Raw genomic sequence first — 24,891 nt, 5'->3', positions numbered from 1 at the left:
GGTGCCCCCATGGACTGTAATACCCCACACTCCTTTGTCCTCCACTATCTCCTGGAATTTGCTCAAATTCATGTCCATTGAGTGGGTTATGCTATCTAACCATCTCATCCTCTATCTCCCCCTTCACCTGTTGCCTTCAGTCTTCCCCAGAATCAGGATCTCTTCCAGTTAGTTGGCCCTTCACATCAGGTAGCCAAAGCATAGGACCTTCAGGATCAGCATGAGTCCGTCCAATGAATATTCAGGATTGATTTCCTTTAGGATTGACTGGTCTGTTCTCCTTGCAGTCCAAGTCCACTCCAGAGTATCCTTGGACCCTAAAACCTTGCTAAACTCACTAGTTAATTGTAATAGCTCTCTTATACGTCGAATAGGACTTTGCACATAGAAAATCATTTTGTCTGTAAATAACTACATATTTCTTTCTTTCTTTCCAATTGATGCATTTTATCTGATTTCTGTAAAATGAAAAGTTCCAACACTTTAACCACTTGATTTGAAGAGGTGACTGATTGGCAAAGCCCCTGATGCTGCGAACATTTGAAGGCAGGAAGAGAAGTGGACAATGGAGGATGAGATGGTTGGATGGCATCACCGAGTCAATGGACATGAACTTGAGCAAGTTGCAGGAGATGGTGAAGGACAGGGAAGCCTGCAGTGCTACAGTCCTTGGGTTTGTAAAGAGTCAGACATGACTGAATGAACAGCAACAGGCAAAGGGAAGATGCTGGTGGGTTGAGTGTTTCAGCCCCTCACCATCTGCTACCTTTGTCTAGTGAACCCCTTCTGTGGTGCATGCGGGCAAAGTCAAAGCTGCATTGTGGAATGCGCATTCTAGATGGGTCCAGGTTGGGCCAGCTAGTTACCCTTGTGCGTGGTGTGAGAGGCAATGAGATGGGAGTCTGGGTGCCCCTCGTGGGCGGTACAGAGACTCAGAGTAGAGTGCCTGTGTGTGGTGAGAGGCAGGTTGCAGCCCTGGGAGTTCGCTGCTTAAGGCAGCTGACCAGGAGCATCTTTTTTGCAGCCAGGCACTTGGTGGTGGTGGCGTTTTGTTGGCAGCCTAGAGTCAACTGTCCTGGGAGTGTACAGCACAGAGATCAACAAAGGCAGGGCCCCTTCTGTGTGTGGAGATCCCACTGTTAAAGCTCCACCAGTGCCACTGGAAGCCCGAGGGTGGGAGCCTCTTGAGTGACACCTGCACCTCTGCGCAGCCTCTGGGGACACATGGGAACCAGCCCCTCAGGTGGAGAAGTGGCCTGGAAATGGGTGAGAGGATCCTAGAGAGGCCCTGTCAACTCTTGGCCTTGAGATGAGAGGGGTGTTGTTGGCCCAGGAGAAGGAGGGTCCACACCACTGGCCAGGACAGCTGGGGAAGCCTGGGCCCGCCCGAGGGGAGTGCACCCCTGAGCAGAATTGGAGAGAAAGTAGAGTGACCATAGGTCACCACAGCTGATGTCACCTCCACAGGTCCTCTGATTCCAGGAACTTCCTTAGGACGCATGGCTTTGCCTTGCTTTAACCCTGTTATGTCAGGAAGTCTTCCTTTCCTGTTTCCATCTGTCCCTCAGCTGGGGACCTGTGAGGCCTTGGCTGTCACACCTGTCCGTATAGCTAAGGTGGGTTATCAGGCAGAAGAGATGTGGTTTCTATGCTTGGTTTAATCAATCGCTGTCTCCCTACCTAAAAGGCTCACGTGAGCATAGACAGGAAGCCAGTAACACTGGCCTGTGGACTGAGTGTCCGAGTCCTTCTTCCACCCTCACTTCCCATATTGAAGCCCTAAGCCCCAGGGGCTGGATTTTGGAGATGGGCCTTTGGGATGTACTAGGGTCTAGATGAGGTCCTGAGGGTGGTGCCTCCATGGTGGGCTCAGTGAGGACGCCCATCATTCCTGATCCCCCAACTTGGGGAAGACCCCTCTTCTTGGAGGTCCTACTCTTCCCTGCTGTGTGTGTTTTACTTTGAGTTTTATTGTGGGGAGTTGGAGGGTGTAGGGGAGCAACATTAACCATTATCACCTTGAGGAGATGTTTAGGAGCATCGTTCAAGGCCTTGGGAGTAGAAAGCCATGGTCCTTCTCTCAGTGGCCTCTCTGTGGACACTTGGCTGTGTCCATTCCCCACCGTCTGGGCCCGCACAGGACGGGCCTGTATGCGCATGCGCACTGGGGGGACCTGAAATGAGCTTGGTTTCATGAGGGAGCTGAGTCCCTCTGGCCTCACGGGGTCTCCCTAGTGGCACATGGGTAGCCAGTCACGCTAGGTTATAACAAGTCTGGTGTGAGGAGGCACCCTTAGGGGAGTCTCTGCAGGTGCACTGGGCATCCTTTCACAGAAGGGGAAGGACTTTGTGAGGGGCTCAGTCTCTCTTCAGCTCCTGTTGTTCTCTGGGAGGAACAGGTGGCGGCCATGGAGTCCTGTGACAGTGGTGCTGGCTTTGTGGGCAGTGGAGAGGGAATTGAAAGAATGCCACATTGTTTTGGAGCCCACAGATCCATGGGAGGCTGAAAGCAGGCTACAGATTAGGGTGCTATGTCTGGGGCGGCCCCCCAGACCCTGGGTGCATCAACTGTCCCAGTGCAAAGTGCAGAGGCTTTGGCCTTGCGTGGAGCCCCACGAGGCCTGGTGCTGAAGTTGTATCCTTTCCAAGGAGCCTGCAGGTTCACCGAGGCTGTAAGGCAGTGGTTGGTGGAGGAGCACAGTAAGATGACCCCTAGAAGCTTCAGAGGCTGGGGTGCAGGGGTGCCACTGGGATACAGAAGGGAAGTCGGGGACCAAGGGAGTCCAAAACTAGCAGCCCGTGAGCTGCGGCCATATGGCCAGAGAGACTTGTGGGTGGCCTGATGGTCTGTGGTGCACAGTTCCCCTAAGGTGATCTGGGGTAAAGCAGGCCTCAGCCAGACCTGGGGGCCAGAACCGGGATGTCCCCGTGAGCTGGCCCTTAACTAAATATGCCAGCACCCTCTCGGTGTCCTCCCTGTCCTACCTGGATGTGGACGTGGTCATCAGGTACCTGACCCAGGATGCTGACCTCGACCCCGAAGCTGTTGAGAGGGGGCTGGTGGCGACTGGCAGTGATCTGATGTTGTTATTGGACAAGAGGACTGGGGAAGAGGTGGTGCACCCATCTCTGCCTGTGCTGAGCCCAGCCTGTACACGTGTGGAGGCCTCAGTCTCTGGTGAGTCGGGGCTGAACCACTGCAGTTGTCACGCCAGATGTCCACTTTGGTGGACACACTGGGGAGTGCAAAGTGGGGAGTGCAGCACTTTGTGTCCCCTTCTTTTTGAATTCTCAGCTGGGAAACGGAGGTTGAGGCCACAGGAATGTCCTGTCCTAAGTGGTGAGCCCTTCCCTAGGCCAGGATTTTTGCACTATTTGCCACTTGATTGGGAGCCTAATTGTTGGCCCCTACTGGATATTGAACACCCTCTGACCTCTTGTTTTGATTGGTGCTTAAATACTGGTGGCCACAGATAGGAAAACTGAGCCATTTCTGTGTTTGAGTTTCTTTTCAGTGGCCAGATTTTCTTGCCTCTGTCCTTGAGTCTGAGGGGAGGTTCTGGGTCCAGATAGTCAAGCATCACAAAGCAACTGAAGGCAATTTAGGAAATGGAACATGTATAATATCATATAAGAAACGAATTGCCAGCCTAGGTTTGATGCAGGATACAGGATGCTTGAGGCTGGTGCACTGGGATGACCCAGAGAGATGGTATGGGGAGGGCGGTGGGAGGGGGGTTCTGGATTGGGAATACATGTACACCCGTGGCAGATTCATGTTGATGTATGGCAAAACCAATATAGTATTGTAAAGTAAAATAAAGTAATATATATAGATATATATATTTGGGTCCTGTTGTTCAGCATTGGCCACTGTCTACCTTTTGGAATACTTTGGTAGTTCTGAGTTGTAGGTGTACATTAAATGTATACAACAGTCGTATCAATGAGTAAGGATTTCCAGGTTTGGCATTAACTGTTTTCTAGGGTTTTCTCATCTAACATCTGAGCTTTACCTCTGTCTAAAACGTCTTCAAACATCACATTGAACTGATGCGTAAAAGGTGCATTATAATGTAATTGCTCAAGACTTAATTGTCCTCAGTTTTACCCCATTAGACATAATATCTCAGTGGGATTCTTGTAGTCTCTGTATGAATGGTTCTGTTTTTAGTATAGATTCTGGGAGGTATATCTACAATACAGAATTGCTCTTCAGAAAATGAGCTGCCCCCACCAGAATGCTATTTTCCTCACACTCCTTTTTACTACTAGATCTGTTTCCTGCCATAGTCAAGCAAACAAAACACCTCAATTTTCATGAGCAAAGAATCCAGTAACACTAGAGTAAAAACTTTGTGCTTTACTGGCCTTGTTTTACACCAAGAAAAGAAAAGTGCTGGAACAATTGGTTAAGTGTTCCCAGAATGAGGGGGGAGGCAGTTAGTGTAATCTTGAGAAAATATAATTAAAATCAAAAATCTTTTGCAGGCACTACGTTAATGCACGTCACCTGCGTTATCATGTCTAATAGTCATGATACCTTTTGGAGTTGAGTAACTGAAGCTGAGTGGCTTGGTAACTTTCTTCAGTTCTCTCAGCTAGGATCTCAAATCCAGAGAGAGGCTGGATTTGAATCTATGCCCTTTTGATTCAAGCTTCTACGTTTTTAAACAATTAATTACATTTAATCGGAGGCTAATTATTTACAATATTGTAGTGGTTTTTGCCGTACATTGACAAGAATTAGCCGTGGGTGTGTATGTGTTCTGGAGAAGGCAATGGCACCCCACTCCAGTACTCTTGCCTGGAAAATCCCATGGACGGAGGAGCCTGGTAGGCTGCAGTCCATGAGGTTGCTAAGAGGTGGACACGACTGAGCGACTTCACTTTGCTTTTCACTTTTCATGCATTGGAGAAGGAAACAGCACCCCACTCCAGTATTCTTGCCTGGAGAATCCCAGGGACGGGGGAGCCTGGTGGGCTGCCGTCTGTGGGGTCGCACAGAGTCAGACAAGACTGAAGCGACTTAGCAGCAGCAGCAGTAGCAGCAGTACATGTGTTCCCCATCCTGAACACCCCTTCCACCTCCCTCCCCATCCCATCCCTCAGGGTCATCCCAGTGTGCTGACCCTGAGCACCATGTCTCATGCATCAAAACTGACTGGTGATCTATTTCACATATGGTAATATACATGTGTCAATGCTGTTCTCTAGATGTTCTTTACATCTGTGTCCCTTTTGCTGTCTCACATATAGAGTCATCGCTACCACCTTTCTAAATCCCATATATATGCATTAATATACTGTATTGGTGTTTTTCTTTCTGGCTTACTTCACTGTATGATAGGCTCCAGTTTCATCCACCTCATTAAAAGTGATTTAAATTCATTCTTTTTCAAAGCTGAGTAATATTCAATTGTGTATAGGTACCATGGCTTTGTTATCCATTCCTCTAAGGATGGACCTCTTGGGTGATTCCGTATCCTAGCTATTGTATACAGTGTTGTGATGAAGCTTGGGGTACACGAGTCTCTTTCAATTCTGATTTCCTCGGAGTGTATGCCCAGCAGTGGGATAGCTGGGTCATATGGATAAGGAAATGGCAACCCACTCCAGTACTCTTGCCTGCAAAATCCCATGAATCCCTATTAGACTACAGTCCATGGGATCGCAGAGTCAGACACAACTGAGCGACTTAAACAAACAAACAAACATGGCAGTTCTATTTCAAATTTTTTAACGAATCTCCACACTGTTCTCCACAGTGGCTGTACTAGTTTTCATTGCCACCAACAGTGTGAGAGCGTTCCCTTTTCTCCACACCCTCTCTCGCATGTCCCCCATTCTGACCGGCGTGAGGTGGTAGCTAATTGCAGCTTTGATTTGCATTTCTGTGATAATGAGTGATGTTGGGCATCTTTTTCATGTGTTGGTTAGCCATCTGTATGTCTTCTCTGGAGAAATGTCTGATTATTCCTTTGGTCCATTTTTTGATTGGGTCGTTCATTTTTCTGGCATTGAGCTACATGAGATGCTTGTGTACTATTGAGATTACTTCTTTGTCAGTTGCTTTGACTGCTATTATTTTCTCCCATTCTGGAGGCTGCCTTTCACTGTGCTTGTACTGTCCTTCATTGTGCAAAAGCTTTTAAGTTTAATTAGGTCCCATTTGTTTATTTTTGCTTTCATCTCCATTGCTCTGGGAGGTGGGTCATTGAGGATCCTGCTGGGATTTATGTGAGAGAGTGTTTTGCCTATGCTTTCTTCTAGTAGATTTATAGCTTCTGGTCTTACACTTATATGTTTAATCCATTTTGAGTTCATTTTTGTAAGTTGTGTTAGAAAGTGTCCTAGTTTCCTTCTTTTACAAGTGGTTGAGCAGTTTTCCCAGCACCATTTGGTAAAGAGATTGTCCTTTCTCCATTGTATATTCTTGCCTCCTTTGTCAAAGATAAGGTGTCCATAGGTGCGTGGATTTATCTCTAGGCTATCAATTCTGTTCCATTCATCTGTATTTCTGTCTTTGTGCCATTACCATACTGTCTTGATGCCTGAAGCTTTGTAGAATAGCCTGAAGTCAGGCAGGTAGATTCCTCCAGTTCCATTCTTCTTTCTAAAGATTGCTTTGGGTATTGGAGGGTTTTTGTATTACCATACAAATTGTGAAATTATTTGTTACAGTTCTCTGGAAAATACCATTGAAGCTTAAATTTGCTTGGCCACGGTACCACACCAGCCTCTGCACTGTGGCCACAGAGTGGAACTGTGCTTTCCCTGCTGGAGGCTTCAAGGAACATCTGTGTGAATAATGCAAACTTGGCACTGGGCAAGTGCAAGAACAGTGAAAGTGAAAGTGAAGTCGCTCAGGCATGTCCAACTCTTTGCGACCCCATGGACTGTAGCCTACCAGGCTCCTCTATCCATGGGATTTTTCAGGCAATAGTACTGGAGTGGATTGGCATTTCCTTCTCCAGGGGATCTTCCCCATCCAGGCATCGAACCCAGGTCTCCCGCACTGTAGACAGACGCTTTACCGTCTGAGCCACCAGGGAAGTCCAGTAGATGATGGCAGTTGAGGAGAAGACAGGGGGATGAGAAGCCCAGTACTGACTTTCCAGTGGCTTCCCTGTCCTGCGAAGTCCTTTTGTATCTTGAAACCTTTTTTGACCCCCTTTGAGGTGGACATTCCATAGTGTACGGGATCCCCAGCCACCCTGCACTTTCTCTTCTCTCGTTTCACAGACTTTAGTAGCTAAGAAATAAAAGTAGAACACAGTCTTTTGCCACCCCAGAAGTCATCTCCACAAAGGCAGAATAAAAACAGGTGTCTTACTGAGCTGGCATTGTACCAGAATCTGAGGCACGTCACAGGCAATCTGCTGAGAGATTCCAGAGACAGACAGAACTCTCAGCCTTCTGTATAGCCAGTAGATCTGACTCCTTACTTACTTGTCCTCATGTAAGAGGACTTCACACCACCAGGTCTCACTTTTGCTTCATCCTATGTATGCCCAGCAAGTGTGGTGACTCTTATGTATTAGTTAATTAATGTTTGGGATTGAGATTTGAGACCCACGCTATCTGCTGCCCCTTCCAAATTAATATTTGAAGACTTTAACCCCAGTATGGCTCTAATTGGGCCTCCCACACGGAGCAGTGGTAAAGAATCCACCTATCGACGCACAGGATGCATGAGACGGCAGTACACTCCCTGGCTCGGGAAGATGCCCTGGAGAAGGGCATAGCAACCCATTCCAGTTTTCTTGCCTGGAGAATCCCATGGATAGAGTCGCCTGGTGGGCTACAGTCTATGGGGTCGCAAAGAGTCAGACACGACAGATTGTGCACACACGCACACGCATGCACACACACGCAGCTCTATTTGCAGAGAGGGCTCTCAAGGACATGATTAATGTTACATGAAGTCCTATGAATGGATCCCTGCCCTAGAGAGGAACATACGAAGGAAAGTAAGAAAGAAAGACGAGTATCATATGATATGACTGATATGTGGAATCTAAAATGTGATACAAGAGATTTATTCACAAAGCAGAAACAAAAAGTTTGCAGGCATAGTAAACAAACTCATCATTACCAAAGGGGAAAGGCTGGGTAGGGATACATTTGCAGTTTGCGATTAGCACTTACAGACTGCTGTATATGAAATAGAAAAACAATTAGTGTCTATTCTAGAGTGCCTAAAGCTATATTCAGTACCTTATAATTTACTATAATGGAGAATAATATGAAAAAATATATATAACTGGATTACTTTGCTGTTCACCAGCAAAGAGCACAACATTGTAAATCAAATATACTTCAAATTTCTATCAAAAGAATGAGGCCCTGGTCTCACAACCATTCATCTGACTGTGCTCACTTGCACATGCACACATAAACAAACACTTCCGTGTTCTTATAAGAGGACACCTGAGAGCACATGCATTCTCTCTCTCCCTCTCACCGCACCCCCACCTTTCTTATCTGTCTCCACATGTGCACTGAGGAAAGGCCACAAGGCAATATAGATGGTGGCCATCTACAGCCCAGAAAAAGGGTCCTCACTGGAAGCCAAATTTACTGGCTCCCTGATTGTGAAGTTGTAGCCTCCAGAACTGTGAGAAAATAACTTTCTGTCCTTTAGTCCACCCAGTGTGGATCAGGGGAGTGATTCAGCATTTTGTTACAGCATCTAAAGCATACTAATTCCATTGGTTTATACTAGTGAAAAATTAGCCTCTCATCTTTATGACAGGAGCCAGTTTCACAATTGGGAGCCAGGTGCCCACTGAAGTTAGGTGTCTCCCCTCCAATGGAAACTGGGAGAAAGAGAGTGCTCTCTTGATTGATGTTTACATTCCGAAAAGATGTTTGCTAGGTCCTTGAAAAAGATATTTCTGGGTTGTTAAGCTGAAGAGGAGGCTTTTATAGCCTTTAAAAGTATAGTCATACTTTCAGGGACTTTCCTGGCCGTCCAGTGGTTAGGCTTCTGTGCTTCAGCTGCAGGGTGTACTCTTTTGATCCCTGTCCAGGGAAGCAAGATCCTGCATGCAGATCATGGTGCAGTGTGTGCGTGCATGCTCAGTCACTCAGTCGTATCCGACTCTCTGTGACCCTCCGGATTGTAGCCCACCAGACTCCTTTATCCTTAGGATTCTCCAGGCAAAAATACTGGAGTGGGTTGCCATTCCTTCCTTCATGCTGCAGACAGAACATGAAAAAAGAAAATGAAATTATATGCATAGTTTTGAAGGGAGACACAGGAGGGACTTACACGTTTCAAAACAAATGATTTAAGGAAAGGAGGGGCCACCTCTCCCCTTATTTTCAACAGGGAATATTGAGCCTCTTAGTTTTAATTTGTGTGCATTCTTACAGTAGCTCTTTCTACAATGTGGTACATCCTGCAAACTTGCTAAACTCCATTAGACTAGTCATTGTTTTCGAGACTCCATCAGATTTTCTGTATGTGTGTACATGTCTGCAAATAAAGGCAGTTTTTCTTCTTTCTCTCCAGTCTGGATGCGCACATTACATCTTATTGCTCCATTTCTCTCATTCTGGGTTGGACTCTCCCAGTTTTCTGAATGCCTGGTTAATTTAGATTGGCTGTCAGGCATTATGATTTCACCCAGGGTTTTCGGTATTTTTGAATTCTGAAATATATGCATAAGCTTTGATCTGGGATGCTGTGAAGTGACTTTGAAATAGTTGGAAGCTTTTGATATTTGCTTTGAAGATTTGCTAGGTAGGGCCAGAGCACCTTTCAGTGTCAGTTCAGTCTCCCAGTCGTGTCCGACTCTTTATGGCCCCATGGACTACAGCACAGCAGGCCTCCCTGTCTGTCACCAACTCCCAGAGTTTACTCAAACTCATGCCCATTGAATTGGTGATGCCATCCAACCATCTCGTCGTCGGTTGTCCCCTTTTCCTCCTGCCTTCAGTCTTTCCCTGCATCAGGGTCTTTTCAAATGAGTCAGTTCTCCACATCAGGTGGCCAAAGTATTGGAGTTTCAGCTTCAACATCAGTCCATCCCATAAATATTCAAGACTCATTTCCTTTAGGATGGACTGCTTGGATCTCTTTGCAGTCCACGGGACTCTCAAGAGTCTTCTCCAACACCACAGTTCAAAAGCATCAATTCTTTGGCGCTCAGCTTTCCTTATAGTCCAGCTCTCACATCCGTCCTTTCGGTGTAGGATTCATATTTTCCCCACACTACTCAGCCGAGAGTGCTGTGAGCGCTGTGCCCCAGGCCTCCTGAAATTATGAGGTTTGTCACTGTGACCGGTGGGCACAGTCACCAGTCCCTGTCCAGCTTGGGTGCTGGGCCGAGTCACCATTTATCCTCTCCAGTGTCCCTTTCCTTGACCTTGAGTACTTTCCTCACCATCCTGTGGAGGTCAGTGGTATGGCAGACTCCAGGGGAACCCTCTGTCCATATCAGACTTCTCTCCCACTGTCTGTCCCTTCTCTCCCATCTTCTGCCCACCAAATCTAGGGCCTTCGAATTTCAGTGCCATCTCCTAAACACCAGGTATTCATAGGGCTCCACCAGGAAACTCTCTCTCCAGACAGTCAGCTGAGTACAATTGCTGGGCTAACTTGTGTACATACCTGTGATTTACTTTTTACATAACTGTAGGTTTTATAATTCTTCATCTCCTACACCTACTTTCCCCACACCCCACCCTTCCACAGCCACTCATTTGTTCTGTCACTATGATTCTGCTTTCATTTTTCGTTTTTTTTTTTTTTTTTAGATTCCACATATAAGAGAGAGCATGCAGTATTTGTCTTCCTCTGTCTGGCTTATTTTGCTCAGCAAAATACCCTCTAGATTCATTCATGTTGTCATAATGGCAAGATTTCATTTTTTATGGCTGAGATATACATGTACCGAAGATGAGACGGTTGGATGCAATCACTGAGTCAATGGACAGGAGGTTGAGTAAACTCTAGGAGTTGGTGATGGACAGGGAGGCCTGGTGTGCTGCAGTCCATGGGGGTCGCAAAGAGTCGGACATGACTGAGTGAGTGAACTAAACTGAACTGATACACGCACCACATTTTGTTTGTTCATTCGTCTGTTAGTGGATCCTTCTGTTGCTTCCACTTCTGGCTACTGTAAATAGCACTGCAACAAACATTGGACTTCATATACCTTTTCCCATTAGTGCTTTTGTTTTCTTTGAATAAATCCTCAGATGTGAGATTGCTGGATCATATGGCCATTCGATTTTTAACGTTTTGAGAAACCTCGATACTGTTTTCCATAGTGATTGCATCACTTTACATTCCCACCAGCAACGTACAAGGCTTCCCTTTCTCCACATCCACACCAACACTTGTTATTTGTTGTCCGCCTGGTGACAGCCACTCTGAAAGACTTTGATGATATCACATTGGGGTTTTGATTTGCACTCCCATAGGTATTTGCTCTGGACCTCGGCTTTGTGGTCTGGGAACGTTAGTAAGAGTACCTACCTGGCAGGCTTGTCATGAGAACTGACTGGTGAGCATGAATAAAGTGGGTATAATTAGGATACATGCGAAGTAAGTATCATGCAAATGTTGGCCACCATTCTTTCTTTGTCTCTTCTTTATTTTTTTTAATTATGAAAGCATGAAAAGATTTTTAGAGGGGACTTGGAAAACAGAGAACGAATGTTCATATAGTTCTGCGAAATATATCACGATTAATTTTCAGTAGAGAAATAAGGAATTTTATTTGGAGTTTCAATATCAAACTCTCAAAAATTAATGGAATGAATATACACTAAAGTAGAAGGATATAGTAGACCTGAAATGCGCCATGAACCAATTCAACGTAATTTAGATGTATCTAATCTTCACACAACAGTAGGATACAAATTCTATTTAAGTACCCACAGGCTATAAACTAGGAGACACTGGAACATACACAGGGACATAAGAACATGAAAGTGAAAGTGTTAGTTGCTCAGTTGTGTCCAACTCTTTGTGACCCCCTGGACTGTAGCCTAACAGGCTCTTCTGTCATGGACATCTCCAGGCAAGAATACTGGAGTGGTTTGCCATTTCCTTCTCCAGGGGATCTTCCTGAACCAGGGATTGTATCTCCTGCAATTCAGGCAGATTCTTTACTGTCAGGGAGGTACCAGGGAAACCCATAGGAACATAAAACCAGGTGCAAAAGTTCAAACAGAGTCTGCTGCAATATCACAGGAATTGTTAGAAAGCAATATCAAAACAGATTTGAAAATAACCCACATAATTTCAAATGCAATGTGACATTTACCAAGAGAGATCTTTGACTTAGGCATTGAAAGCCTTAATAGTTGGCCACGATTCTTTACTGTGTTGCTGCTATTGTAGTCATCACTATGTGTACCAGTTACTGTGGCTGCGTAAGAGTTTACCCTGAAGAGGTGGTGGCTTAAAACCTGCACAAGTTGTGTGCATAGAGTCTGTGGGTCGGGAATTAGAACAGGCCACAGTGGGGGACTGTTTTCTCTGCTCCGTGATGTCTGAGGCCTTGGCTGGGAAGACTGAGACAGGTGGTCACACAGAATCCTCTGAGAGCACACTCACTGATATGTCTACCATCTGGGATGCACACAAGGCAGGCTCTGAGGACCAGAGCATTTTAGGGGAGCTTGGCTTCCTCTCAGTGCGGTGACCTCTGGGGATATTGTCTTCCCAGAGGCAGCTCAGGGATCCCACCATCCTGGGACCAGTCCAGAAACAGCACTGCCATCTGCCACTCGGCCTTGGTCATCATACAGCATCACTCTGCCACATTCCATCAGAACAACCAGTCCCAATCCAGCCTAGACTCAACTGTCGGGGACACGGACTCCACCTCTGTCTGTCAAGAAGGCTGAAAAGCCCACCTCAGCAGAGCACCTGGGCCCAAAGACCATCGTGTCCATTAGCCGGACAGGCTCCCAGCTACACAGCTATGACGGTCGTCTGTTTATGTCTGAAGAAAGGGGGGTGAATCCATTCTCTTCACTTGCACAGGGAATGTCCTTTGTGAAGGTAGCGGATAGCTCTGTGGTTTGAGAAAGGTGTTGACTATCCCTGATCAGCCCAGGAGTTTTAGGCACCACCCTCTCCCCCGCTGCCCCTTCTCCTGTCTTCCTCAGTGCCTGCATCCGCTGCCACAGGGTCAAAGGAGCACCTCATGGCAGATTTATGAGTCTTGAGAAGAAAACACCACTCCCCCAAAAGCAGAAGGTGGGAACATAGTCTTTGCCTCATGACATTCCTCATCTAGAGAATGGGGACTATGCCAGTGTCTCTATCACAGGATATTCTGAACATTGAATTGTTACATAAACTCACTCAAAACAGTGCCTGCCTAGCACAAAACAAACCATTCCATTACTCGTGATGAGGTAAAAATTCACGGGGCACTCAGAGTATTAGCTGAATCTAGAGAGACATATAGAATACATGAAAAATTCTATGTTCATGCAGACAATGCTTAAAATTCTCCAAGCCAGGCTTTAGCAATACGTGAACCGTGAACTTCCAGATGTTCAAGCTGGTTTTTGAAACGGCAGTGGAACCAGAGAACAAATTGCCAACATCCACTGGATCATTGAAAAAGCAAGAGAGTTTGAGAAAAGCATCTATATCTCTTTTATTGTCTATGCCAAAGCCTTTGACTGTTGGATCACAATAAACTGTGGAAACTTTTGAAAGAGATGGGAATTCCAGACCACCTGACCTGCCTCTTGAGAAACATGTATGCAGGTCAGGAAGCAACAGTTAGAACTGGACATGGAACGACAGACTGGTTCCAAATAGGAAAATGAGTACAGTAAGCATGTATATTGTCACCCTGCTTATTAACTTATATGCAGAGTACATCTTGAGAAATGCTGGGCTGGAGGAAGCACAAGCTGGAATCAAGATTGCCGGGAGAAATATCAATAACTTCAGATATGCAGATGACACCATCCTTACGGTAGAAAGTGAAGAACTAAAGAGCCACTTGATGAAAGTGAGAGAGGAGAGTGAAAAGGTTGGCTTAAAGTTCTACAATCAGAAAACGAAGATCATGGCATCCGGTCCCATCACTTCATGGCAAACAGATGCAGAAAAATTGGAAACAATGACTGAATTTATTTTTTTGCACTCTAAGATCACTGCAGATAGTAACTGCAGCCATGAAATAAAAAGACACTTACTCCTTGGAAGGAAATTTATGACCAACCTAAACAGCATATTAAATAGCAGAGACATTACTTTGCCATAAAAGGTCCATCTAGTCAAGGCTATGGTTTTTCCAGTGGTCATGTATGGATGTGATAGTTGGACTATAAAGAAAGCTGAGCACGGAGAATTGATGATTTTAAACTGTGATGTTGAAGAAAACCCTTGAGAGCCCATTGGACTCCAAGAAGATCCAACCAGTCCATCCTAAAGGAGATCAGTCCTGGGTGTTCATTGCAAGGACTGATGTTGAAGCTTCAACGCCAGTATTTTGGCTACCTGATATGAAGAGCTGATTCATTTGAAAAGACCCTTATGCTGGGAGGGATTAAGGGTAGGAGGAGAAGGGGACGACAGAGGATGAGGTGCCTGGATGGCATCACCGACTCAATAGACATGGGTTTGCATGAACTCCAGGAGTTGGTGATGGACAGGGAGGTCTGGTGTGCTGCAGTTCATGGGGTTGCAAAGACTCGGACATGACTGGGGGACTGAACTGGACTGAACCGAAGACAGGCTGTCCCACCTTTCCCCCCATTGCCTGGCACACGAGAGTCACTCAGGGACAAGTGGCTGAATGAGCAGATGGGTGTGAGGACAGCAGAAATTTGCGGCAGAGCTGGGCATCTGATAACATCCATCTTGTGAACGGTCCCTTTGCACCTGAAGGAACAGAGAAGATAAGGCACCTTTGTCTTGTTTTGATCAAGCAAAAACAACTGTTACTGAGACAAGAGCCTTCTCCAGCTCAGGAGCCTCCTCAGGCCCCTTTCATGTCCTTGTTCCTCTGACTGTAAATGAAAGGGTTGAACATGGGTGGTACCACCGCATACAACACCATGGCTACTGAATCCTTGGCTGTGTAGGAGGAAGAGGGGAGCAGGGACACCCCAAACAGAGTCCTATAGAATAATGACACCACAGCAGGTTGGGGACTGCAAGTGGAAAAGGCTTTCAGCTTGTCCTGGGAAGACCAAAGTCTCAGGATGGCTGAGAAATTCTGCATGCAGGAGGCAGAGATACAGACAAAGGGAATGACAAAAAGAAAGCTCCTCATGGTATAAACCACCAACTCAATGAAGTGGATATCTGAGCAGGAGAGCTTTAGAAATTCATAGAGTTCACAGAAGATGTGGTGAATTCTGACACTTGTGCAGAATGACAGTGTGCTCATGAGGACTGTGTGGATCAAGGGATAGAAGTTTGTGACTATCAGAGCCTCAGGCACTGATGTGATACAGTGTTGGGGGCTGATGGTTGTGGCATAGTGGAGAGGGTGACATATGGCTACAAATCTATCATAGGCCATCATTGCCAAGAGGATGTTGTCCAGCTCTAGAAACAAAATTAGGAAATATATCTGAGTGAGGCACACCATGTAGGGGATGGCTTGGCTCTGGGTTTGGATGTTTAGCAGCATTTTTGGTACAGTGAAAGAGGTGAAGCATATGTCCACGCTGGACAGGGTGTCTATGAAGAAGTACATGGAGGTGTGGAGGTTGGAGGTCGAGCCGATGGCCAGCATGATGAGTACGTTCCCACCACAGTGACCAGGTCCATGGACAGGAACAGACAGAAGGGGAGGGGCTGATATTTGGGCACCTCTAACACTCCCAGGAGGAGGAATTCTGAGATGACAGTTCGTTTGCCTCTTCCTATGGCTTCTGGTTTCTGTAGATAGCATTGGAAATAACATCTGTCAACAAGACCAGAGGCAATCTGGGGAATCACACACTGCAGCCTCACTCGGTAGTTAAAACCAAGGTTAAAACTGTACTGGTTACCTTTGACAAGGAGCTCCAGCCTGGGGTAGCAAGGACGTGACTTATTTGCAGGGCTGTCTGGTCACCACAGAATGGAGAAGGGGCGAGCTGCGGCTCTCCTTGTAACTTACCTTCTCAGTCAGGCACTCCTGCTTCCCTAGGAGGAAAGAAGAACCAGACAGCGATGAATGGAAGGCCTGCTTTGGGGAGAGTGGCTGGAGACAGCAAGGGCAGTTGAGTTGTCACTGGGAGTGCGTTGGTTGGATACCTATGGGCCTTTTTGTTTTAGTCAGGAAAGAGTCTGGGTGAGGACCCCTAGGACAAATTCTTTGTGTGTGTGTCGTGCATGTGTGTGTATGTGTACTTAGACATAGCTCCTTCATAGATGTATACATAGACATATATGTTATGTATTTATATTCACAGAAAAATTCACAAAACGATGTTCTCCAAAATGCTAACTGACAGTGGTTATCTCTGGGGTATGGGAGCTTTACTTGTGTCTTTCTTTCAATGCTAAACAGCTATAAATCTCCCAAACTATACTGCTTGCATGTTAATAAGTCTTTCAGGAGATGTCTGTGATGGTCTATGTTGGAGGCACAATCCCAGTGAGGAGCTCAAGGCTCATGAGACCCTGTCATACTTAAGGGCATATCTAAGAAGTTATGTCCCTGTGTCTCTGTCGCTCCTTTTCAAGTCCATGTCACAGAATCCACAAAGGCGAAATGTTCATGTGGTGTGATTCCACTAGGCATACTGATGTGCACTTACAAATCTAAAATCCAGAGGAACTCCAAAACTGATTGAAACCTGATTTTAGAATATTGACACTAGAATAGGCAGATGATGACGCTGTCCATCCAAAAAAGTCAATGAATCTCAAAAAGGATAAAAACAAAAGATGCACACCAAGACAGATTGTGATCACACTATCAAAAGCCAAAGAGAGAATTTTGAAAACAGCAAAGCAGGAGCAACTTTTTTGTACAAATTAATCCTCATAAGAATGACAGTTTATCATCAAAATCCATGAAGGCAATGGGATGACATAGTTAAAGTTCTGAAAGAAAAGAAAAACCTGTCACCTGAGAACTCCACACCTGGCAAAACTTTCCTCCAAAACAGAACAACAAATTAAGACATTCCCTGATAAATTCAATCTGAAATAATTCTTTGCTAGTAGATGAAAACTAGAAGCAGTGCTCAAAGGAGTTTTTTGGCTGAGATGAAAGGACAGTAGACAATAACTTGAAGTTGTGCTGAGAAATAAAGCATATCAGCAAAAGTAAATACATAAGCAAACATAAAAGTTAATATTAATGTATTTTCAGTTTATAACTTCTCTCTTTTCATGTCTGATTAAATACAAAAGCATAAAACAATGATTATAAAACAGTGCCAATGGGCACACAATGTAGAAAGATATAAACTGTGGCAATAACAGTTTAAGGGGTTTAGAACATCCTAGTTTGATTTAATGTCAACTTTGCTTCGATAGTTGAGTTACTTCAAACTAGATTCTTCTAAATATTGATAAAAGATATTCATTGTACTCTCCAGGGAAACCACTAATAACATGTACACTGAAATAAATGAGAAGGGACTCAAGATGGTAGGTATCTAGAAAATACCAATCTAACCCACGTTTGTCAGTAATGGAGGAACTGAGAGATAAAAGATATAATATATAAGCAAGGAAAAAGATAATTGGTGAAAGGAAGCTCTTATCAATAACTACTTTAAATGTAAGTGGATTATCTGCTCCAAATAAAATTAGAGATGAGAACAAATGGATCTAAAAAATATGACCCAACTACATACCATGTACAAGAAACTCTCTTTAGAACAAAAAGCACATGTAGGTTGAAAGTTAAGAGATGAAAAAGCTTTTCATACAAATAATACTCAAAAGAGATCTAGGGTGGCTGTAGTAATATCTGATAAAATTAGACTTTAAGTCAAAATTTATAATAAGAGACAATGGCATTGAAACATGTATACTATCATGTAAGAAATGAAGTGCCAGTCTAAGTTCGATACAGGATACAGGATGCTTGGGGCTGGTGCATGGTGATGATCCAGAGAGATGATATGGGGTGGGAGGTGGGAGGGGGATTCAGGATTGGGAGCTTGTATACACCCGTGGTGGATTCATGTCAATGTATGGCAAAACCAATACAGTATTGTAAAGTAAAATAAAGTAAAAATAAAAAAAGACAAAGATCATAAAATGATTAAAAAGATAAATTCATAAACCAGAAATAACTATTGTGAACATAGTTTACACCTAACAGCAAAATCCCAAATTGTTTGAAGCAAACATTGACAGAATGGAAGGGAGATACACCCGTTCTACAATGGTAGTTGGAGACTTCAATACTCTACCTTTAATAATGGGTAGAACAACCAAACAGAAGATCAGTAAAGAAAAAGACGACTTGAACAACATAAAAAGCCAGCTAGACCTAGCATATGTATACAGTATCTGCCACCGAACAATAGCAGAATAAATGCAATATTCTCCAGTATAGAAAATGTGTTGGCCCACAAAAGTCTTGGGAAAGTTTAAAAGATTGAAATCACCCATAGTATGAGCTGGACCCATAAGTAACAGAGAGAAAAATTGAAAATTCAAAAATATGTGGAAATTTAGTAACATAGTCTTGAAACCTAGAATCAAAGAACAAATTAGAGATAAATTAGGAAGTACATTGAGATGAATGAAAATGAAAAAACAACACACAAAAACTTATGGTATAGGTCTATACTATTTCTGAACTTCTTTTTGCCCATCTTTGCATGAAATGTTCCCTTGGTCTTTCTAATTTCCTGGAAGAGATCTCGAGTCTTTCCCATTCTATTGTTTTCCTCTATTTCTTTGCACTGGTCACTGAGGAAGGCTTCTTATCTCTCTTTGCTATTTTTTTGGTACTCTGCATTCAAATGGGTATATCTTTCCTTTTCTCCTTTGCCTTTAACTTCTCTTCTTTTCACAGCTATTTGGAAGGCCTCTTCAGACAGCCATTTTGCTTTTCTGCATTTCTTTTTCTTGGGGATGGTCCTGAATCCTGTCTTATGTACAATGTCTTGAAACTCCATCAAGAGTTCATCAGGCACTCTCTCTATCAGATCTAGTCCCTTGAATCTATTTGTCACTTCTACTGTATGATCATTAGGGATTTAATTTAGGTCATACCTGAATGGTCTAGTGGTTTTCCCCACTTTCTTCAATTTAAGTCTGAATTTGGCAATAAGGAGTTCATGATCTGAGCCACAGTCAGCTCCTGGTCTTGTTTTTGCTGACTGTATAGACTTCTCCATCTTTGGCTGTAAAGAATATAATCGATTTGATTTCAGTGTTGGCCATCTGGTGATGTCCACGTGTAGAGTCTTCTCATGTATTGTTGGAAGAGGGTGTTTGCTATGACCAGTGTGTTCTCTTGGCAAAACTCTATTAGCCTGTGCCCTGCTTCATTCTGTATTCCAAGACCAAATTTGCCTGTTACTCCAGGTGTTTCTTGACTTCCTACTTTTACATTCCAGTTCCCTGTAATGAAAAGGACATCTTTTGGGGGTGTTATTTCTAAAATGTCTCAAAATTCTCCAAGCCAGGCTTCAGCAATACATGAACCGTGAACTTCTAGATATTCAAGCTGGTTTTAGAAAAGGCACAGGAACCAGAAATCAAATTGCCAACATCCACCAAATCATTGAAAGAGTTTACAAGAGAATTACAGAGACACATCTATTTCTTCTTTATTGACTCTGCCAAAGATTTTGACCTTGTGGATGACAAAAAATTGTGGGAAGTACTGAAAGAGGTGGGAACACCAGACAACCTGACCTGCCTCTTTAGAAATCTGTATGCAGGTCAGGAAGCAACAGTCAGAACTGGACATGGAACCACAGACTGAAACCAAATCAGGAAACGAGTATGTCAAGGCTGTATATTGTCACCCTGCTATTTTCACTTATATGCAGAGTACCTCATGAGAAACACTGTGCTGGATGAAGCACAAGCTGGAATCAAGATTGTTGGGACAATGGACATAAGTTTGGGGAAACCACGGGTGTCTGTGATGGACAGGGAGGCCTGGCATTCTGCAGTCCATGGTGTTGCAATGAGTTGGACACAACTCAGAGACTGAACTGAACTGAAATTAAATGGAAACGTTTTCCATGTACATGGATTGGAAGATTTAACATTGTTAAGTTGACAGTACTCACAAAGTGGTCTACAGACAATGCAATCCTCATCAAAATCTCATCAGCATTTTTCACATAAATGGAAAATCTCATCCAAAAATTCATAGGGAACTGCATGGTTCCCCAACTTCCTGGTGCTTTGTAATTCTGCCCCTAACTTCAATACTATGTGTTCCTCCATGTCCCTCCAGGGAGCCTACCGAATTGGGACAGCTGACCAACACTTTGGAGAGAAAATAATGCTAGATTCAAATGTCATTTCTCACCAAATACATTCCCAATAGATTAAAAAATGTGAAGTCCTAGAAGTTATTTTGAATGAACATATTCATAATTTTATAATGGGCAGGGCCGTTGGTTGGAAACAAATTTGACAGTATAATGAAAAAAAGATCACTTAAATCATTTAAATGTAAATTGCTTTAACTTGTAGATAGAAAAAGACCATGTACAAAGATACAATGAAGGAATGTGGAGGGAATGTGTTTTCCAATTATGACCAAGATTCAATATTTTAAACATATAAAGAGCACTTGCCCATCAGTATGAAAAATATAACTGTCCCAAATAGAACACTGGTAAACAATATGAATGGGCAATTTTCAAAGAAGAGATACCATTGGCCAAATGCCCTACATATTGTTCAATTACATTGAAATTGAAAGGAAAGTGAACTTGTATTAAGATGTGACTTGAGTGACTAGATGGGCAAAGATGTACAAGCTTGAATCTATTCCATTTGCAGTGGGATGTATGAAAATGATCACTTTCATACACAATTGGTTAGGATGTGAATGGATGCATCTTTGGGGGGGGAGGGCATTTTGTTAATATGTAACAAACTTTTTAAAGGGGCTTAATCTTTATCCCAACATTTTCTTCCCTAGAAAATCTATTGCAGAAAAACAATTGTAGGATATTCATTTTGCCATTGTTCATAATACTAAAAAATGAGAAACAGCATGAAGGACTATATATATATGGTACTGGTTAAAATAGCCATGGTATTTAAATGTGTGGCTTTTCATACAGCCTGCTGCCCATACCCTGCCTCCTGTGTGTTTGTATAGAGAAGCTTTAGAAGCACAAACAAGTGTAGGAGGCCATCATAATAAACTCCTCCACGAAGAAGAGAAGGCTGCAAGGAGTAGCTGCAGTAGACCTAAAAGCAGCTACCAATAGGCCTTCTCCCTCCATGGATGATGTGGAAAGGGGAGGTCTCTGGAGCGTGAAAGTCAGCTGAGCCAGTTGCCCCCTGACGCCTGGGGTCTGGTGTACACTATGTCTCCCCCACCATAGGTTTGAAAGGTATCAGAATCCTACAGTAAGAGGATCAAAGGTTTGCCTCTACCCCTTGGGTGTCTGTCCTGGCACCTACTTGTCGAGTCCCCAGTGCTGAGTCTACTAGATTACAAGTCTTCTTGTGTCACCTGGGCTTGGCATAATGAGGTCCATGAACCTGGTCAGAGGAGTCAGCTGCTCAGAGCCTGACTAACCCTGCTGGGTGTCACAGACACAGCTGCACTTGGGACCTGTCACAGGAGAATACCAGGGGACCGAGACACCCTGTTGAGGCTCCTCTTGGATGCATGGCCAGCTTTGCTTCAAACTTTCTCTCTTCCACCCTGTGCCTTACACGTGGTTGCCTTCAGGGCCTTATTGCTGCGATGGAGACTCGGAGGTTCAGCCTTGACAAACCCTGGTCAAGGTCATCTGGAAGGCCCAGTTTGCCTGGCTGTGCAGGGAGCACTAGCCTGCTTCTGTTCACAGCTCTGAGACCCCAAAGAGAATGCAAATCCCCCAAAATGCCACAGAGTGATCAGGGCTAGCTCAGAAGCTCCACCATATATATGGGCTTCTGTTCTCAGTGCCAGCCCCAACCTGCTCCTCTGTCAGGGAAGGGGTTTGTTCAATCCCCAGTCCCTGAGGAAACATTGGCTGGCACTTCTGATGCCAGTAAGCCCCTGCCCCGGAGCCTTCCTTGCTCTCCTTCCAAGCTCCTCATCACCGCCCAGAGTCTTCTGTTCTTGGAGCTCCTACAACACCCATCAGTCTCTCTCCTGTAGTGTGCCAGGAAGTGGCTGCTCTCCTACTCCAAGGCCTCCTCCATTTCATCAGCCCACCAAGAAAGGAGGGATTCCAGGGCTGGAAAAAACTGCCAAGACTCACCTTCTCATAGCCAGATGTGCATCCAGCCTCTCTACCTGGTCTCAAGGCTACCGGTGGAAACCAGTTGTCCTGTTCACTTACCTCTCACCACGAAGATTCTGAGAATGAAGCCAGGAGCACACTGGAGTGTTGATCCCCTGAAGCAGGAGAGCAAAATCTGTGGGCACGAGGCAGGTGAAGGTAGCAAGGAGAGTTTGGGAGTGCTGTTGGAAGAATGAATACCAAGGACCTTCAGGGACTCCTAGGAACTTAGGAGGGCAATTCTCAGTATTCAGTTCAGTTCAGTTCAGTTCAGTCGCTCAGTCGTGTCCAACTCTTTGTGACCCCATGAATCACAGCATGCCAGGCCTCCCTGTCCATCACCAACTCCCAGAGTTCACTCAGACTCACGTCCATCGAGTCAGTGATGCCATCCAGCCATCTCATCCTCTGTCGTCCCCTTCTCCTCCTGCCCCCAATCTCTCCCAGTATCAGAGTCTTTTCCAATGAGTCAACTCTTTGCATGAGGTGGCCAAAGTACTGGAGTTTCAGCTTTAGCATCATTCCTTCCAAAGAAATCCCAGGGCTGATCCTCCTTCAGAAGTATTAGGTAGAAACCAATGATGTAATTGCCCTTGGGAATGGGAAATGTTTACCTTTTTCCAATGTGTTCCTCCCAACCCACAGGCAAGGCAGGGATTTAAAATGAACTATATTTAGAAAAGGTGTTTCCCATTGTAAGCACTGGTTTGAAAAGTCACTGAGAGATCCCTTGGGGTGGGCCCATCCTTTACCATCCAACAGAGGGAAAACATCCCTCCTTCTCATATACCTGTTGGTTCAGTGATCAGAATTTAGTAATGAAGAAAAAAGAGGCCAGTTGTGTGTTCCTGTTGTAGTAGAGGACTGTTGTTGTTCAATTGCTGAGTCATGTCTGACTCTGGGATCCCATGGACTGCAGCATGCCATGCTTCTGCATCTTTCACCATCTCCCAGAATTTGCTCAAACTCATGCCCATTGTGTCAGTGATTCCACCCAACCACCTAATCCTCTGTTAACCCCTTCTCCTCTTGCCTTCAATCTTTGCCAGCATCAGCGACTATTCCAATGGTTTGGCTATTTGCATCAGGTGGCCAAAGTATTAGAGCTTAAGTTTCAGCATCAATCCTTCCAATGAATCTTTAGGGTTGATTTCCTTTAGGATTGACTGGTATGATCTCCTTGCCATCCAAGGAACTCTGAAGAGTCTTCTCCAACACCACGGTTCAAACATGTCAGTTCTTTGGCACTCAGCCTTCTACATAGTCCTACACTTACATCTGTACATGACTGCTGGAAAAACCATAGCTTTGACAATACAGACCTTTGTTGGCAAAGTGATGTCTCTGCCTTTTAATATACTGTCTAGTTTTATCATAGCTTTCCTTCCATGGAGCAAGTGTCTTTTAATTTCATGGCTGCACTTACCATTCACAGTGTTTTTCAAGCCCAAGAAAATAAAATGTTAGTGCTTCCACTTTCCCCCTTCTATTTTCCATGAAGTAACGGTGAGAGGGTAACAGGCAGGAAGGCCAGGGGTCTCCAAACGGAGGAAATAGCCTGCAAGTGTCAGACATTTTTCTCTCTCTTAAGCAGCAGGAGGAAACAAACTAGCGATATTTTTTCCTTCTCTATACAAATTTAAAAGGAAGTTTCTCTTAAAATTCTGTGTTGCCATGACACCTGGTTTCACCTAAAGTTAACTATTCTCAAACCTAGAGATAACCAATGCCTTTTTCTTATGGAAATGTTTATCTTAAGCTATGCTAATGTACTATACATTTACCCCAAACTCTGTCTTCAAGTCAGTTCTGCCTTTTGGCTCAGAACCTACTTGACAAACCAATATGTTATACTCAGATATTGTTTCTCTAATCTATGTAAATGAAACTATTTGTATGGTGATCTGCCCTTCTTCAAGATTCAAGTTAATCATTTTATGGCCCAGGATGAACCATTTGGTGCCAAGATTATCCCAAAATGCATCTTATTGGTGAGGGGCCTGGTGCCATTCTGAGTTTTAAGACATTCCTTTCATTAACACACTGCTAGTGACTATATAACATCCAGCTGAAGACTAGCAGCGGGGTACTCTTTCTGCCCCCTTCTGATGCCTATGTCAAAAGCTTTCCCTATCTCCTTTATACTTTAATAAAACTTTATTACACAAAAGCTCTGAGTGATCAAGCCTAATCTCTGGCCCCAGATTGAATTCTTCTCCTCTGGGAGCCAAGAATCCCGGCATCGTGATTCAACAACAACCTTTCATCTTGGGGGCTTCTCCGGGATCCTTCAGGACAAGGTAAGGATGCTTGGAGCTCTAGTTCTTTGTTCTCTTAGCAAACACGTTTTCTGCTGTGCTTTACTAACTCTACTGTGTGCTTGTGTGAATGAATGACACACCCTGCGCAAAGCAAGTGAAGAGCCCTGCTCTGCGGTTCCACGGTGATCTCATACGGCTCATGGCAGAAACCTGTCGGGGGTTTATACCGACCTGCCAATACCAAGAGGCACCCAATGTC

General features: G+C 44.5%; 1 protein-coding gene across 1 annotated transcript; it reads right to left on the bottom strand.

Moving 5' to 3' along the window:
* Window positions 1-14,969: 14,969 nt before the first annotated feature.
* On the bottom strand, window positions 14,970-15,734 carry LOC128069479 (olfactory receptor 1D2-like). The gene has a single exon (XM_052662662.1). The coding sequence runs from the start codon at window positions 15,732-15,734 to the stop codon at window positions 14,970-14,972; it is 765 nt and encodes a 254-aa protein (XP_052518622.1).
* Between the last annotated feature and the right edge of the window lie 9,157 nt (window positions 15,735-24,891).

This window comes from Budorcas taxicolor, chromosome X, assembly GCF_023091745.1.
Source record: "Budorcas taxicolor isolate Tak-1 chromosome X, Takin1.1, whole genome shotgun sequence".
In the NCBI taxonomy this organism is placed as follows: Eukaryota; Metazoa; Chordata; class Mammalia; order Artiodactyla; family Bovidae; genus Budorcas; species Budorcas taxicolor.
The sequence above is the reverse complement of the archived record's forward strand: the minus strand, read 5'-3'. Positions and strand labels throughout refer to the sequence as shown.